Source organism: Bufo gargarizans, chromosome 4, assembly GCF_014858855.1.
Source record: "Bufo gargarizans isolate SCDJY-AF-19 chromosome 4, ASM1485885v1, whole genome shotgun sequence".
NCBI lineage: Eukaryota > Metazoa > Chordata > Amphibia > Anura > Bufonidae > Bufo > Bufo gargarizans.
Window position 1 is genome coordinate 247,187,398 of NC_058083.1, and position 19,762 is coordinate 247,207,159.

The following is a 19,762-nucleotide window of genomic DNA, read 5'->3' on the forward strand; positions in this document are numbered from 1 at the left end:
GCATCTTCGTGCTATGTGATCATTTAGCTGACCAGTTCGCAATAAATATGCACATTTGGCTGGGCTGATAGTCCATGTTTCCACAGCAGAGGAGGAGCAGCTTACAGACACCTCAAAAAGTTCAAATACAAGTTGACCCTTGTAAATTTGCTGTTCCCCATTAACTTTACATACTGGAGAACTGGTAACACTGTGTACTGCACAAATGGAAACAGGTTGTAAAAGAACGGAGAGATGATCCTGCAGCTAAAAATACATAATGGATATTCAGAATCTTATGATGTATTCTGCATTAAAAGTTACTTACTGGAGCAGATTTTCTGTCACCCCTGAGCTTCCCGAGTACTTCATATCCATCTGTTGAAATGCTACCAGCTTCTTTAATTGGTTTCTCTGCCACTTCACTACAGTCAACATAAATTCTCACATATGAAGGAGACACCACAATGTGGACCTAAAGACAATAACATTGTTATTCAGATATTATTTTCAGATTTTATATTTACACATATACATGTATCATGAAACCATAGTCAGACATAGAAAGCAACTGAGAAAGTCTTTTTGTTTTGTCATCCGGTCACACATTCTTTCTTGCCCTTTAATTCCTTCTTCCCTTCCTTTCGCTACTATGTACTGTAAGTTACCCCAAGGTTACCTCACACTTTGCTGTCCATTCTGAGTTTACTTGGATAATACACAAGGAAAGACACTCCTACAATAAGGTAGACATCTAAGTAATTGGAAGTTAACAATGCAAAGTCCTGGGGGAATGTATCAAATGTATAAACTTAGTATGCCAGAAATATCACACATTTCTACTTGCACCAGAATATGCAACTTTTCACCAATTTACACCACTTTCACCACTTTTGAAAAGTAGAATATGGCATGGCTTAGTATGGTAAAGAATTGCTAGAAAGATTTGCAATGGTGCTCCAGCAATGGTGGTGGAGTAGGAAAAGTAGAGTAGCATTTTTAAACAGTTTCAAGATGCCCTAAAAGTCTCGTCTTGATACATTCCTCCTCTTTAAAGTTTTTAACTAGAAAACTGCAAAATACAACCGCTTTGTATCGTAAGAAACCTCTCTGCAAGCAATTGTAAAGTAATAAAATAACTGCAATACAGATATGAAGGCAATAATATGAATATATGTGCCTATTATCATTAGCTTGGGAGATTTCTAAACATTACACAGGATAATCCTCAGTTACAAATCCTATAATGACTATTTTTCTTTCTGTTTAAGTAAACCAATTAATATGTGTGCCTAAATTGTTATTCCAAGTACACATTCTAATGTATACAGATATTTATCCCATTACATTGGCTATGCTCAACCTCAATACATAATTAGCCACAGATGTATTTAACTCTAATTGGCAGAATCGATTTGCCAAAAGGATGGGCTTTTATAGTAATTGCTCCATACAAACCATAATTATTCCCAGGACACTGGACAATCCTGTGTAAAGCAGACCAAACTACATTTTATCCCATCTGACAGTCTACTGACTAGCTGTAATGTGCTGTAATTGTATTAATGCACAATAGCAAACAGTCCTCCGAACGATCTTTGTGTGTTATGGTTAGTCAAATTAGAAAGAAAATTGTCTTGGTAGATGAAACATCATGTGCTTTTTACCATCAATGGTCGTTTATGTCTATTCATAATCTAATTAAACATGGAAGACCTGGTGACATATCGATCTATCTATCTATCTCATGTATATCATGTATATCATGTATATCATCTATCTATCTCATGTATATCATCTATCTATCTCATGTATATCATCTATCTCATCTATATAATCTATCTATCTCATGTATATCATCTATCTATCTCATGTCTATCAACTATATCATGTATATAATCTATCTATCTCATGTATATCATGTATATCATCTATCTATCTCATGTATATCATCTATCTCATGTATATCATGTATATAATCTATCTATCTCATGTATATAATCTATCTCATGTATATCATGTATATAATCTATCTATCTCATGTATATCATCTATCTATCTCATGAATATCATATATATCACGTATATAATCTATCTCATGTATATCATCTATCTATCTATCTCATGTATATCATGTATATCATCTATCTATCTCATGTATATCATGTATATCATGTATATAATCTATCTCATGTATATAATCTATCTATCTCATGTATATCATGTATATAATCTATCTATCTCATGTATATAATCTATCTATCTCATGTATATCATGTATATCATCTATCTATCTCATGTATATAATCTATATCATGTATATAATCTATCTATCTCATGTATATCATCTATCTACCTCATGTATATCATCTATCTATCTCATGTATATCATCTATCTACCTCATGTATATCATCTATCTCATGTATATCATCTATATCATGTATATAATCTATCTATCTCATGTATATCATCTATCTACCTCATGTATATCATCTATCTATCTCATATATATCATCTATGTCATGTATATCATCTATCTATCTCATGTATATTATCTCTCTCTATTGTGTGAAAGAACCCTAAGCACTGATGCCCATAGACATGATATTGTTCACACAAGCAAGTTTTCCATCCAGATACGATGTGTGTACTGAACGGATAGCATCCGGACTTAATCCTGAACAATTCATTTCAATAGGTGTTGTTTTTCACTAATCATCTTTGCGTTCAGGAATAATTGAAGCATATTATACACTGCACTTTTTACGCAGCTCTCACTACATAGAAGTGAATGGGGCTTGCATGAAAAATGAAGGTTTACATGCAATCCGGATGCAATGTGTTTTTCACTGATGGTTGCTTGGAGAAGTGGATTGTTATAGCTCAGTTTTTCTTCACACAAATGAAAAACACATGCAATTCGCACACATGAAAAACACATGCAAACCATCAGTTTTCCCTGAACAGCTCCTGATACAAACAAGGTGAGATTTTTTATTATTTTTTTCATTGGTGGTGGAGATAGAAGGATGGTCCATTGTCAGGGGCATGAGTATGGTTTCACATTACATTCATGTTGAAAATATGGTAAATTGAAGCAACTGTAATTTAATGGATGCTGCATATACAGTATTACTTGCAGGTTTTATATTTCATACATTTATATTTAACGCTGAACTATTGAACAATACCTGACTATGTTAGCATTTTGTTAGATCTCAGACCTTTGGGATTTTCTTCTGATTGTGTTCCGAGAGTTTGACTTTTTTTTTAGCTTAGTTTATTTTTAGAGATGAACAAATGTCATATTTTGAAATTCGTTCACGCTTTGTTTGGTGGTAAAAGCAGAATTACATTATGGATTCCGTTACCACGGACCATAACGCAATTCTGTGACGGAATGAATAACAGAATGCCTTTAGAGGCATTTTGTCATAACAGAAGTCTATGGGCTGCAAAACTGATCCATCCAGTTTCAGTTATGCAGGGGAGTCCTCTCCTACATAACGGAAATGGGACGGATCTGTTATGCAGGCCATAGACTTCTATTATGACAAAATGAATAACGGAAAGCCTCTAAAGGCATTCTGTTATGCATTCCGTAATAGAATTGCGTTATGGTCCGTGGTAACGGAATCCATAATGTAATTCTGCTTTTACCACCAAACGAAGCGTGAACGAATTTCATAACATGAAATTCACTTATCTCTATTTATTTTCACATTAAATTTGAACAGTATCAAAATGTTAAACTTTTCTAGAATTAAAGACTTTCTATTCAAATGCTATTTTTCCAATATAATTTTGATAAATACTGCTAGAGGATTCTGCCCAGTTATATTTGGACAATCCATTCTCTGTATTCTATTTGTATGAAAGCATTTTATTAAAACTATATAAATTACTGAATGGAATACTACTCTGTTCCCATTATCAGTTCATTATCTTTCCCTGAGCACAGAATGAGACCTTTAAATACCTTTTTTTTTTTTTTATAACATATTCTGTTGGCTATGACACAAAGCCAAAATCAAATTCCATTACTGGTTTCCAAGGCTATTTTGAAATACTTGGCATCAAGTTGAAATAAAAAATACATTTCCTTACATGTACTTTGTAAAAAGCAGCCTTCACCATTTCCTGCATGTGTATAATATGCATTCATAGGAATATTAGACTACATGCGTGTACACAGCATGTACAAACCCAGGATGTTTATAAAGGTACATAACTGGGAACATAATTGTCTTACCTAAATTTTAATGAGGCTATAATAATAGGGTGTGATACAAAAAAAGGCTTCTGCAGATAACCGCACTACCGCAGACACTGAGCTCTGATAAATGTAACATTACTGTCTGACAGCACATATGGTTTCCTTCAAATAAACCACAGACAAATCCTCCAAAAGACTGACTTTTCGTCTATTTAGGATTTTGTCACTCACTTCTTATAATTCAGGATCGCGGATTATTGAAGTGTTTTCCGTTTCCATGAAAACAACCATCAACATATAAACACAAAGGTTTTTAAAGACTTCTTCAATGTTGGCCTCTTTTTCAAGCTTTAGACTTTTCTAAGTGCAGCCAACCACATTTATATATAACAACTAGAGCCTTGTGCGTAAACCTAATCAAAGCCATGACATCACTGTAAACTGTTTGCACCTCCTCTTTCACCTTCTACCCAATCACAGCATTAAAAAGGGAAAATAGACATATTGGCTCCATGCTTAGCACCATTGCTTTGTAGTAGTAGTGTGCTTTTCATTTATTTGTGTGACTTCCTCTTGGTACTCTGGTTTTCTCTTACATGCCAAACGTATACCGGTAGGTTAACTGACTTCCTATGAAATTGTCCTAAAACACCATTCTTAATAAATGTGTCCCTTAGAGCTTTTGTGAAGTGCATCCCTGTTTACACAGGGCAATGTGCTACCCACAAACAAGGATTTTACGCGCTACATTAATGATGTGTCACCCAGGAAATAAGCATTTTGTTCGCTTGTCGGGTGATTGGTGGCACATTTTCATGGGGCAATTATCAAGCTTTTATATATTTGATCCCAATAATTGTTCTGATAATCTGCCCATGTAAGTGAGCCCTTGTGATCTATAGTGAGTAACATCTCCAGATCTCCATAGGACAAACAAAACCACATTTGCTTCTGAAATTTGCAATCGGTGACAGGAGATGCAATCTCAAACTAGGCAGCCTGGTTGCCTTGTCTTACACTGCACTTGGAGATGTGACTTATTGTTAATGAGAGTAAGGCTTCAATAGAAATGTATGAATAAGGAATGAGTGAATTTTTTTTGTAAATTGACTCATTAGCAGCATCTCTTCACCTGTGAGGGTCTGTCCCCAAAGATGAAGAAGCACCCACTTCCCTGTTGATTGACAGAGCCGGACATCTTCTCCAGCACAAACAATCTGGACCCTGCTCCACTGCTCTGGTACTTCTAGGTAGCGACACATGTGCAGTTGCTGATCCAACAGCCAAATTTGAGCTTCGCCATCTGCACTCCTACTCGGAGCAGTGGAGCAAGGCTCAGATTGTCAGAGATGGAGAAGATGTGCGACCCTGTCAATTAACAGACAGATGGGCGCTTATTCATCTGTAGGTGCATCTCCTCTGAGGTGGAGAACTCTTGCTAATGAGGCAAATTAATTAATTAGAATCTATTTGCTCATCCCTAGTATGAATCTTTAAAAATATATCTATTTTTTTTTTAGTCCTTAAAATGTAAATCACAAGTTCTCAAACTATATGCTGTTTCCAGGAAAAACATGTTTCTCCATTGATTCCTAAACATGACAATTGATATAATTCATAGCTAATTTCAAACTTTCCAAATCAGTTCTACAATCACTAATTCGTAACATTATAGATTGCGGAGTACTACATCATAGATTTAGTGCCAAGAGTATTTACGTGTATAGTAGTAAAAAGAAAAACATTTCTAACCCCACAATTCATGAATTCTAACAATTTAGTATGCATGCCAACTTTATAACACCAGACTATACAGTATGAGACACACATTCCAAAAATTGCTGATTCCTGCCTCTGTGTTCCCTTATTAAATGCATAGACCAAAACCCACAAAAGAACAACTAAGTGAACACTATTCCACAGAAGCAGAGGAAAGGAAAATTTGAATAGCTCAATAAGCTGCTTGACTACAGCTACCAGAAGGTAAATTTAAGTGAGATCCATGGTTTCCTGAAAACATGAGCAGTAAAGTCTGCTTGCTTTTCAAAGAGACTCACATTTTAGTCTCAAGGATAAAGCCAAACATTTCCCAGAAGCAAGTGACATCCCAAGTTCAGCAGCTAAAAAGCGGCAAGGCATAAAATCCACTGGTCTACGCCAGAGTGTTCCTCCTTTCCAGGCCAAGTTTGAGCTCATTATCGTTCTCTGGAAGACTTACAATCGATATGAAAACAATGAGAGGGTACTTACTATATCATAATTTCATCATTACTTTACAGAACCAATAAGTAGAGCGGTACCGTTCAAAAGTCGAGTAAAGTCAAACAGAAGCACATGTCATGATTAAACTGCAATCTCATTTTCTGAGAGGTTCAAAGGACTTTTTTTTTTTGCTATAAAAGCCAAAGTCATAAGGCGCTAGTATCGGGCATACACATAGGATAGCAGTTAGTAAAATGCTTGTTCTACCAACAGATATCCCATCCGACCCCCTTATTTTTTCTCAGAAGAAAGAAGATGAGAAAGCCACTTCCAGACTTTTTTGCCAACATCTTATGTCCCTAAGAAAAAAAAGAACTGGGCATTTGAAATCATACTTGGCCAATCCTTAATTCTCGTGAAATCTGTTATGAGGGGATAGTTGAAAATCTCCCATATACATCAGATAGTCAGCTGATCCCACCAAAATCTGCTGCTTCAGTCAATATACATCTAAAGGTATGGCCAGCTTAAAGAGGTTTTAAAAATATATGCTCATGTAGTTGCATATCTCATGTACACCTTACCCATGCTTTTTTTTATTATTATTTGTACTCTTCTGACCCCCTTTCAGAGGTTTTCATTTTTTAAATCAGTATTTGAAAAGTTTTATGTACCCAAAATGATACACATGAAAACTATAGTTTATCCCGTAAAAGGTAAGCCCTTACACAGCTCAGGAAAAAAGGAAAAATTAAAAAGTCATGGGTCTTGGGATGCAGCAATCTAAAAACACTTCAAAAACATCAACAAAATATATGTAATTATACTGACCCAGAGAATAAAGTTGTTGTGTTATTTATAGCAAAAATGTAAAACAAAAACTTTGTGGAAGTATTGCTGTTTTCCCATCCCCCCAGAAACAGTTAAAAATTAAGGGTGCCATTAAAAACTACAACTTGTCCTGCAAAAGAAACAAGGCCTCATAGGGCTGCATCAGGGGGAAAAAAAATTGTTATAGTTGGAAGGCAGCGATCAAAAAATAAAAAAAAATAGTTTTGTCACTAATGCCCAAAATGCATGCAGGGGGAAGGTGTCAAAGGGTTTTCTAGGACTTGGATACTGATTAACTATCCACAGCTATTTGCAGCACCCGCTAATGCTTGAAACTATACCGTGGATAATGCTCTTTGTAGGGGTGCACGGTATTACCCATCTAGTATGATATCAATGACCTATCCTCTAGACGGGCAATCAATATATAAATCCCTGAAAACCTCTTTAAGATACAGTAGTGTCTTGGCTTCTGAAATTCTGAAAGTACTATAAACCTCAGCTAGAACTAGAGCATATGCAATGACTGGTGTTCTTAAGGAGTTCTTTAATTCAGAAACCAATTTTTATACACCCTGTAGTATAGGAGGGTACATCGTTCCAGAGTAGAATGCAATTACAGATAAAGTCTCTTGTTCTGGAGGAACTGTTCAGTCCTGCATTGCAGAGACAACCTATTGAAATGTATAGGTACTGTGCAATGCTTCATTTCCATTCTGTTGAACAGAACAGGGAAATTGAACAATTATGGCCAGGTTTCCTCGCAGATTACACCTCACCGTTGGGACAGTTTGTTAGATGAGTTATGAAAACTCATCAAGATTATCTGGACTATTTGCATAAATGTTATATCATATAATGAAATAGATTATTCAATGGGTATAGATTATCTACTATAACAAAGAAAACATAGCATCAATGTCCTAGCTTTAAATCCAACAAAAAGTAACATCTGCATGGAGGTTGTATGCTTCTGCCAAGTTTCCTCTAACATTCCAAAAACTAGGCAACAGGTTAATTGACTTTTTATGAAATTAGTCCATTTGTGTAAGTTACAGGAAATTTGTTTGTGACCCCTACTGGGGGCAGAGATTGATGTGATTACAATCTCTGTACAGTGTTACGGAATGCATTAGCGCTGTGATGGTTGACATATATGGTTGATAGATAGACCTAAGAAAGGCACAGAGGATAGAGCTGAGATTTATTTTGGAAAATAATTTTTTCTGACTTCTAAGACATCCTTAGACCACTATAATTTAGTGTCTGAAGGACAGACACACCATTAAACTGTAAGGTGTCTTGCACATTCCGTACTGGCATTTAATGCAAATCACTTCATTCCAAAACTATCTGCGTAGCTGTTGCTCTTACTACTTTGTCTCATATATGGCACACAGTATGTACTCTAACCAGTGCAACTTATTTCCCTTTCTTATTCCAAAACCACAGAAAACAGGCAACTAAAGTTACTAGAAATGTACACCAACTGCATTGAGAAGCCTTTGAGCAGAAATCCACTGTACTTATAATAAAGTAAAATGAGATTTTACAAATTTGACAGCTGAGCTATTGAGCTGTTTTAACTCAATATATTTACACACAGATCAAACATTACAAAAGATTAAGACCTTTGTGAAATGTAAAGCCAAGCTACTGTACTGCAAGTCAAAGATGAAGCACAGACCACCGCAGACTTATCACTCCAACAGCTGTGATTCTATAACTGACTGGTTATTTTCATTGAGCCCCTGCAGACTCATTAAAAGTATGAATAAGAGAGAAAACATCTAACTTTGTAAAAGTATCACTAATAAGTCTCAGAAAGTCTAGTATACAGAATTCCCACAGTACTCTTGTCAAACATCATTCAAGGATTCAGCTGCTGCATAAAGAATGAGCTAAAAATCATCTTAATGCAAATAGACAGTTGGAAGTCAATGGGGCAGCAATCTTAGTGCGCCAAGTCATGATTGCTGCTCCCCATCCCGCCTCTTCACTTTTAATGGACATCTCTGAGCTGGTTTACATGAGACGTGATGCTTCAGTGATTTTTTCCATATACAAGGTCATAGACATCCACTGAGAATAAAGAGGCGGGATGCCTTAACTTACAGCGTTAAGGCAGATGCCTTTTTAACTTCAAATGGTCCATTTGCTTACGTGGGGGGGGGGGGGGGTCGTCGATAAAGTGGTTCTGCAGAAGTTATCCATTGAACAAGCTACACAAGAACATCGGTGGGGACATGCTGAGTTATGAGGCACTCTGAGAGGTGGTGACAGGTTCCCTTTAAGATCAGTTCCTATTTTCTCACAAGACATCCTAGAGAGGTTGCATTGGTGACAGTTTATGAATATGCAGCAGCACCACTTCTGTAGACCATGCTGAGGTCTCCATGAGAGTGAGGAGAATCAGCACAGGCCCAACTGCTGTTTATGCAACAGTACTTGAAAAAATAATTAGGCAATATTAAGAGCCTATAAATAATCATAATTACCAGTCATAATCATAAAAAAATACCAGTCTTAGGGCTTTATTAAACTGCCCTATGTTTGGGCAGTGCGAGCACCCATGGATGATATCAGCACTCCTTTAGTCTGATTACATCCACTGAGAATAAAGAGGCGGGATGCCTTAACTTACAGCGTTAAGGCAGATGCCTTCCTAACTTCAAATGGTCCATTTGCTTACGTGGGGGGGGGGGGGGTCGATAAAGTGGTTCTGCAGAAGTTATCCATTGAACAAGCTAAACAAGAACATCGGTGGGGATATGCTGAGTTATGAGGCACTCTGAGAGGTGGCGACAGGTTCCCTTTAAGATCAGTTCCTATTTTCTCACAAGACATCCTAGAGAGGTTGCATTGGTGACAGTTTATGAATATGCAGCAGCACCACTTCTGTAGACCATGCTGAGGTCTCCATGAGAGTGAGGAGAATCAGCACAGGCCCAACTGCTGTTTATGCAACAGTACTTGAAAAAATAATTAGGCAATATTAAGAGCCTATAAATAATCATAATTACCAGTCATAATCATAATAAAATACCAGTCTTAGGGCTTTATTAAACTGCCCTATGTTTGGGCAGTGCGAGCACCCATGGATGATATCAGCACTCCTTTAGTCTGATTACATAGGCCGATGCTACCTCTGTTGTTCCTACCATGTTTATTTCAGTAGTACATCCCTGATTACACAGGAAGATGTGATGCCAATACTTGGGCATTTTCATCCTGATGAAAGATGCAAATAGGCCCAAAATTGTGTGTTTGCTTGTTTATTGACTGATTTGCCTGTTTGATTATATGGGCCAACAATCAGGAATGAATATTCCTATGAATACTTATTCCTGATAATTGGCCCACAAATCATGCAGTCTACTAGAATCCTTAGTAAATCTGTCCCAATATTTAGAAATATAATTAAGATATGTCCTCCAAATATTCTGAATTATGCGATCCATTTTTAAAGGGGCTGTCTCACTTCATCAAACTACATTTATCTTGTAGACAAAATTAATACAAGGTACATACTAATGTATTGTGATTGTCCATATTGCTTCCTTTGCTGGTTTGATTATACACTGCTCTTATCCAGGGGTTATGACCACCCTGCAATCCAGCAGTGGTCGTGCTTGCACACTACAGGAAAAAAGCCTGGGCTCTCTGATGGCCAGGACCTTGGGAGCATGCGCATTAGCTCCCATCATGGCGAGCATGTATCTGTGCTGTAGAGGTGGCCGTAACCCCTGGACACAATCAGTGTATAATGTGATAGAAATATGAATCAAGCCTACAAATGAGGCAATAGTTGTATTAACTTTGTCTACATGATAAATCCCATTTGCTGAAATGAGACAACTCCTTTAATGTGCACAGTGTTAACAACATGTGTGGGCAGGCAGCTGCTGGGATGTACAAGACAGCATCTAATTTGACTCAAATATTAAGCTATAACATTTGGAATTAACCTTCTTTTGTGTTCCAGCAATCTTTGTCATGGACTTTCTTTTTCCACTATTTCATATGTTGGACATGGTGTTAATTGGTGTGTCATAAGATCATGTCCCTTACTGGACTGATTACTGAGTACAGTCTGTCATCAGTTACCAAATATACTACTGTGATTATTAGACTTATAATCAACCACACGGATGATCAATCTGAGTTTTGGCAATCTGCACAAAGCTGTATGTAATTCCCTCCCCGTGTTCTTATGTTGAATTCTCACAGTCCATAAACTCATGATACTTGACAGCATTAAATAAATACCAGTAGTTATGTTATGGTTCTGTTCTATGTGTTAAGTATGGAATTAAGTGTTAATCCTTTCATGAAAGCCCCAGGGACTGGAGATTATATTATGTATACTTCCTACTGGTGTCTAATAATAATAGTGGGTTTAGTTGTACCTTGAAAATAATTATGTGTAGCTCATTACTTCTCAGTTTAAAGGGATTTCCTTGGACTTCATCAACCTTGGAATTGGTCATCAGAATTTGATCGATGGGGTTTCCGATCAGGACAAAAGAAGACCACATATATGCAAACTCCAACTGGCCAACCATGCATTAATTTTCAATAGAGAGAAGGTAGTAAGCCCCTGCCAGGCACCTTTGGCACTAGCTCCCTTAAGAACAAAAGGATTGGGCATGTAGAAATCCATTGCTTCTTGGTCTTCAGAATTTGATCGATGCGGTTTCCAATTAGGACAAAAGAAGACAACAGCACTGTGAAAAACACTTCTGCCTTCTCCCCCTCCCCATCCCACCTATATGCACGTCCCAACTGGCCAACCATGCATTCGTTTTCAATAGAGAGAGGATAGTAAGCCACTGCAGGCACCTTTGGCAACAGCTCCCTTAAGAACAAAAGGATTGGGCATGTACAGGTGAAAGTTTGAATATCGTGCAAAAGTTAATTTTTTTCAGTAATGCAACTTAAAAGGATTAGAATATTGTGAAAATGTTCAATATTCTAGGCTCAAAGTGTCACACTCTAGTCAGCTAATTAATCCATACCCCCCAAACAAAGGGTAACTCAAAATTGAGACTTTCGGGTTTCATAAGCTGTAAGCCATAATCATCCAAATTATAACAAATAAAGGCTTGAAATATCTCGCTTTGCCTGTAATGAGTCTCATATGTTAGTTTCACCTTTTAAGTTGCATTACTGAAATAAATGAACTTTGCCCGATATTCTAATTTTTCGAGTTTCACCTGTAGAAATCAAATGCTTCTTTCCTTTAATACTCAGTCATAATAAAATAATAATACAAAAATAAAAAAACATTAATCGCCAAATACCAGAATGGCCATGGCACTTTCCAACTTTCCAGCCTTGTTACCTCACCGGTAAAATAACCATGAAAAAAATCTGAGATCTATTAGCTTTTGACCCACAGAGCATAATTACATCATCTTACTTTTGGTAACTAGCCAGTTTACAGGTCAGTTTTCATTACGGTTAGCTATTTAACTATGAGATTAGCTGACTGAGGGGTCCAGAGCTAAACTGCAGGCTATCCTGTGAAGAGAAATGCTCATATCAAACCTGCAAATATTAAGTCCTTCAGTCCACTCACAAACTAATGTCACCTGAAAGTGTAAAGTCGGTCCATAAAAAAATATGTAAAAAATAAAAATAAAATCTCAACTATCTACTGGCAGGGGCGCTGTTAAGTTAAAACATTCAGGGCTTGGGACCCGGATGTATTGTTCCAGGCCCCGAATGTACTGCCTCCCAGATAGATACAACTGTATTGCCATCCTCAGGAACGGTAATATGAATCGAATCTAAGGCACTGCAAGTGCTGAAGGACCAGTGATGACATCACAGTCATGTGATCAGTGCTAAGACCATCATGTGACCAGTGGAGGAGGGCGCTCAGCAGTGAAGAGGAGAAGTCCTGGGGAATAAGCTGTGGTGAGGTCTGCTACACGAGGAGAGGTAAGTGAAGGGGTAGATTCTCAGTGAGAGGCATAATAATGCTGGGAGTTGTGGTTATTTAACTGGGATTGTATGTTAGGGCTGAAGGGAGGGATGTTATTTACATGGGACTGTATGTTGGAGTGGGGTGGAATGATGTTATTTACATGGGACTGAATGTATGTATGTTGAAGGCAGCTGTGGAGGGGGTGATGTTATTTACATGGGACTGTATTTTGGAGGGGATCAAGTAGAGATGGTGTGATGTTATTTACATGGGACGCTAGGCCGGAGGGCAGGAAATAGTGAGGAATATAACTACAGGGGCACTGCAGGGGGCATTATAAATACTGGGGGGACCTTCAGTGACTTATAGATCTGCCTTATTTCTACTAAAAGCACTATGGGGGGACTTATTACTACTGAGGTGTCTGTAGAGAGATTACTGAGGGAACAGTAGGGGGCCTAATTTCTACTGGGGGCTCTGTGAGGGCATTATTAATACTGGAGGCACTCTAGGGGAGCATTATCACTGTTGGCACTGTAGAGGGAAGTACTACTAATGAGGGCATTCTAGAAGAGAATTGCTATTGGTGGGAGTTTGAGGAGCACTATTACTATGGGGGTGGGACTATCTGCATGGCACACATGCAGCAGGATAACACTGATAGAAAAGTGTGGAAGCTAAGATGTCTGTGTGTCACACTCTGAAGAGATGAGGCGCGACTGAAAGAAGTTGTCTGAACTGAATGGAGAAGATACACTAAAATGTCTCAAAGCGCTAGAGTGTGCGGAGGGAGGGGGGAGGGGGTTGATTTAGATAATTGGGCCACATGCATTGGGGCTTTGGCACCGGATCTTTTGAGACCCTAGCAACACCCCTGTCTACTTGACTGTATATTATAGGCAACGGTGTAACCCTGGACTACAAGAATGCAAAAGAGGCCCTTCATCAAACTAATTATAATACTGATGCACTCTCATGTGTTTGTTTGCAGTATATTTACTTATACTGTCTAATATTTGAACTAGGCAGTCTAAAGCTGCACTATTGGCTGATGCTGGATGATTAATCTGGCTCCCCATAAGAATGTTTACTTTAAATTCATACCACCTATTAGCTGGCTTAACCTCTTTAATCTTTACTAACATAATTGATATAAATGCATTTTGGGAGGCAGTATAATGTTACATTTGGGATAATGTAGTAAATGGTTTACCTTGTGAAAGCTTCCAAAAAAGAGCTTCTGTATTTCATCACCATCAAATGTTACTGTCTGAGTCTCGCCTGTGGCTCCCTTGTTGAAGAATGAGAGTGTTCTTTTGGATCCTAGAAAAACATTGAAATAACAATGTTATACCAAAAATTAAAGGGGTTTTCCAGTATTCAGGATAGGTAATCAATATATGTGTATATCGGTAGGGACTACTGTTGATCACGAATATTCGAATCGCGAAAATTAATGGCGAATATCGCCACTTCAAGAATTCACGAATATTTAGAATATAGTGATATATATTTGTAATGTTGAATATTCTAGATTTTTTTTTCATCAGTAACCTCCCTTCTTGCTTGTGGGCCAATGAGAAGGCTGCAATGTCTTTGTCTGAGCTTAGCAACATCCCTAGCAACCAATAGGAAAGTTGCCTATCCCTTTACTATATAGGAAACTCCCCAGCAGACATTTTTACAGTTTTTTAAAGTTCTGAGAGAGACAGCAGTGTCAATGCTGTGCTCTGCTTTCCACACTACAGTAGATAGATAGTTAGATAACTTATATATAGAATACAGATAGTCAGTGTAGGTTATATCCTGATATAGTGTAGCTGATGGGTTACAGTGCAGGGTGTTAGGTAGTGTGATAGGTTGTGCCTTCCATACAGATATGCAGACCTGCTAAAATGTGAAGTTTCATGTATTGCGCCAAAATATTCGCATCGTTGGTGCCGATTTGCACAATCTGGAATATATTGGAGCACTGCATATAAAGCCATTTTTTCATGTTCTGCCTTGCCAACCATTTTCTACAGTCTCATGAAACTTCTAGCAGCTTGGAAAATGTAGCAAAAGTGACCCACGCCTGTATGGCTACTTTCACACTCGCGTTTGGTGCGGATCCGTCTTGTATCTGCACAAACGGATCTGCACCGATAATGCAAATGTTGTATCCGTTCATAACGGATCAGTTTGCATTATTCATAAAAAAAATCTAAGTTAAAACAGATCCGTCTTGACTTACATTGAAAGTCAATAGGGGATGGATCAGTTTTCAATTGCACCATATTGTGTCAGTGAAAAACGGATCTGTCCCCATTGACTTACATTGTAAGTCAGGACGGATCCGTTAGGCTCTGCATCGTCAGACGGTCACCAAAACGCTGCAAGCTGAGTTTTAGTGACCGTCTAAAAAATGCACCGGAGACCAAAGGCAGCCAAACTGGTGCATTCTGAACTGATCCTTATCCATTCAGAATGCATTGGGGCTGAACTGATCCGTTTTGGGACGCTTGTGAGAGCCCAGAAACAGATCTCACAAACGGATCCAGAATCGCCAGTGTGAAAGTAGCTTATTTTACGTGCATTACGTGACTATCATATTTTTTGCGACCAAGAAAATAATATCAAATTCGCGAATTCGCAAATATATGACAAATATTCGCCCAAATATTTGTGTAATATTGAAAATTCGAATATAGCCCCTGCCGCTCATCACTAGTGTGCACAGCCACTATACAATCGTGGTCACTATATAATGTACGGCACTGTGCTTATTTGTGAGGAACTGCAGGCCAGCGGTCTATTCAAACAACTGATCAGTGGGGAGCCTCCACCATTCAAATACTAATGACCTGTCCTGCAGACAGATCATCAATATAGATGTCCTGGAAAATCTCTAATATAAATTCCTGACTGCAAGTTACCGTACATATACACTCAGACATTGGAGGTGCAGGAATGGACACAAATTGAGCATTGTATGTGAATTATCATGGCGTTAAAGACCATCTGTATGCAGAAACCATGGCCTTTCTTGGTGCTATCTGGAAATCCCTGCAAAAATAATCCACAGCTGTATAGATGACAGTGCGGACTCCCATTGAAATTAGTGGGAGACAGTTTCTGTGCTGATTCCAGGAAGGTTTCGGTGTACTATTAATGTGGAAATCTGTGCACCATTGTTCTTCCATATACAAATTATAATTTAAGGGTTAAATGAATAAAGCTATTGATGTTATCCTCTTTCCAACATCTCTGCTTTGTAATATTGCAAACTGCAAAAGAAAAGTAAGATACTCACCATCCAGAGTCACTCCAGTTAAAGGTTTATAGCCCTTGTCTGTAACCTGCCATATTGAGAATGGCTCACTGGGGGTCTCAGGGAGCACACGGAATAATAGAATGATAGTGTAGGATGGTGGCAATCCGTCAGGATGTAGCTCTCTGTGAACAAAATTGAATGAAGTAAGTATTACTTTTTAAATAGACGCAATGTGTTTAATTAAATCATTCAAAAAAATCCTATCCACCTTTCTGCTAATTTTTTTCTCCCACATACAAATCCACAGCATATATGCCAAGTGTAGTGATACCATTGGACAACTACAAAAAGAACAAGCCGCGAAAAGTCTGGCTTCATAATATGCAAAGCATAACCAATCTTTTTAAGTGTCCTCTGAGCTGTATTTAAAGGGGTTGTCCAGGTTCAAAGCCCCTGATCCGGTTAGGCCACACCCCCTCCCACTCCTCAGCTGACAGGGATTGAAAAATGAAGTTAAAAATCAACTTCTGTCAGCTGCAGGGGTGGGAGGGATAGTGACTTTCTCTCTGCAGCTCAGACAGCACAGTGATGCTATCTTAGAGTGAGCTGTTTAAAAGGACACCCCTGATCCAGTTAGGCCACGCTCTCTCACACTCCTCAGCTGACAGAGATTGAAAAATGAAGTTAAAAATCAACTTCTAGGTCCCTCTAAGCCACGCCCCCGATCTGATTAGGCCATGCCCCCTCCGACTCCTCAGCTGACAGGGATTGAAAGAATGAAGTTGAAAATCGACTTCTGTCAGCTGCAGGGGTGGGACAGAGGGTGATTTTCTTCTTGCAGCTCACACTCAGACAGCACAGTGCTGCTGTCTGAGAGTGAGTTGTTGAAAAGGACATCCTTGTGTCCGTCCAGGCGCTGTGCCAGACGGAGGACAGGGGGTCTGAAAGCCAGACTGTCCGGCCTAAAACTTGACCTCTGGCCACCCTAGAGGCAGGCTGCTCTGGACGCCACAGTTAAGGGGATTGTCCGCTTTGGGGCCAGTGTTAAGGGGAAGATTGTTGAAAGGCCACTGTTAAGGGGGCGGGCTGCTGTGGCAGTCATTGTCAAGGGTGTGGTGTGCTGTGAAACTCACTGTTAAAGGGGCAGGTTGCTGTGAAGGTCAAAGTGAAGGGGGTGGGCTGCTGTGGAGGTCCAATTTTAAGGGACAGGGCACTGTTGGGGGTGTCAGTGTTAAGGGACAGAGCACAATGGTGGTGGGGGTCACTGTTTTGGGGGCAGTGTGCTGTAGATGTCACTGTTATAGTTTATAGTGTTGATATCTTTTAACGACACTCACAAGCATTAAATGAAATAGATTCAATATACCCGAGCTAAGCCGGGTCCTTCAGCTAGTTTTCTATAAATGTCAACCCTAAGACTTCCTTGGAGCAGAAAATGTTTTACACTCTCCGTTACTCACGTGGTAGGTATTGAGAGGAAGGCATCTTTCTGAAGATTATACGCAGGGAAGCTGTTGAGAGAACCGGTTTGCATGGAGACACCTTGGACTGACGCATAAGTCTTTTCTGTAAGATTGTATGCCTCTAGCATTCTGAAGCCTTTGAGAGAAACAAAAATGAAAAAAAACAATGCGCATAGGATAATAATGAAAAAAAAAACCAGTATGCAAGATTGGATATCAAAAGGACCTCTTACCAGGGGATGTGTATCCATCAAGGTATATGAGCGGGCAAGCTGAAAGAAAAAGCAAGATGATTTTATCTAAATGTATAATTTTAGCGTTTCATAGCTGCAGCATGTTATACATAATTCTGAAGCTTGGTATGCATTACGTGATGTGCCCTTGGCACCATATTTACTGGTCCCACTTTGGAACATGTGAATAAACTTTGCATCATTGTAAATGGAAGCAAAGCTCACAAAAGAACACAAAATGTTCTTGTTATTGATGTTAATTTCCTGATGTGTCATTTTTTTTATGAACTTGGAATCTAGTCTGATAACTGTTTCTCTGGCATGTCTGATATTCCTAGAAATATGAGAAGCTTAATTTTTCATTAGGTTCCTGAATTTTCTTTGGTATGTACTTAGAGAAAAGGTCGGCGTGTCCCTACTCCTTTGTAATTGAGTTGTTGAGTCAATTCTTGTTGATGGTTTCACTCTGATCTCTTAATCACCAGCCTAAGTCAAAGTGATTGCAATAATAATATAGTAACACAAATAAGCCTACAAGCTGCCAGCATGAAATCATTTATTTATCCTGGAAGCAGTTGGTACCTCCTAGCAAACAAATACAGTTATTCACATCAAGATAAACCAATACAGTACTTGTTCTACATAATAAACCTCTTGAAAGAACATATATATAAATCATGTATTGGATTATCTCAAGAAATTAACCAGCGTTTCCGTACATCAAATTGACACACTGTACGAACAAAGCCTGGACTCTGTCCACAACTACTAGTCCCCCTAAGCCTTCATGCACCGTAAAAAAAGACCATATTTTTCATCCACTCTGACTTATTCATCTCTGCTGGGCCATGCAGACATACTGTATGTATATTTTTGGTGGCTCCGTGTGAACATTCTGCAAATTATAGAGCATGTCTTATTATTGTCCTTACTGCAGTCATGAATAGCCCTTTCTATTGATGGGAGTGAGGAAAAATACGGGCATGGTCATGTGCATGAAGCCTAAAGGGTTAATTGTCATATAATGAAGAACTACCTTGTAACAAATAGATCAAGATGAGACTTACTCGAAGTTGCAGTTTCACAAACAAAGGTGATCAAATTATCTTCAATCTTCTCAAAGGCATCAAAGTCATCAACAATGAAGACATGACGTTCGCTTGGTTTGCTAGCTATATTTGCAAGCTCGTTATAATCCACGTCAGCCACTCCAATCACGAATACGCTAAATCCTGTTAAAAAAAACGAGAATGACGGTTCTCATCCCATTTAGAGTTGCATCTGCAACACTGAACAGATGCATTATTTGCAAGACTTGCAGCGTTGCTGTCTATTATCCTAAGCTTTACTTGTATTCGTTTTGCTAGTATCATTACAAATTACGGTTGTTATTGTAATGGAGCTAGACATTTATGCTGATAATACCGGTATGCCTGTAAATGCTCACCGCAAGGTCCACCAGCAATCCCCTAATATCATTTTGTCACCTGAATCCCTTCATTTGCAAGTTGCAGAACTGCCGTGGGGTAATAATATTCCTCCATACTGCTCTCTTAGAGGGTGGCATTCTCTGGTGACAGATACCCTTAGCAAAATGCTGTGTCCCTTACTTGAAGTGAGCCAGAAGTTTTGCTAAAATCTGTATCGAACAG

General features: G+C 38.5%; 1 protein-coding gene across 5 annotated transcripts in view; it reads right to left on the reverse strand.

The window, feature by feature from the left end:
* Window positions 1–19,762, reverse strand: part of COL12A1 (collagen type XII alpha 1 chain) — a 165,569-nt gene that overhangs the window by 26,321 nt on the left and 119,486 nt on the right. For all 5 annotated transcript variants that reach the window (XM_044288842.1, XM_044288838.1, XM_044288839.1 and 2 more), the window contains 6 exons: window positions 19,178–19,342; window positions 18,111–18,149; window positions 17,875–18,013; window positions 16,454–16,596; window positions 14,375–14,484; window positions 308–454 (listed from right to left, as the gene is read on the reverse strand). In XM_044288842.1, the coding sequence (XP_044144777.1) occupies window positions 308–454; window positions 14,375–14,484; window positions 16,454–16,596; window positions 17,875–18,013; window positions 18,111–18,149; window positions 19,178–19,342 (743 nt within the window). The remainder of the gene's footprint in view (window positions 1–307; window positions 455–14,374; window positions 14,485–16,453; window positions 16,597–17,874; window positions 18,014–18,110; window positions 18,150–19,177; window positions 19,343–19,762) is intronic.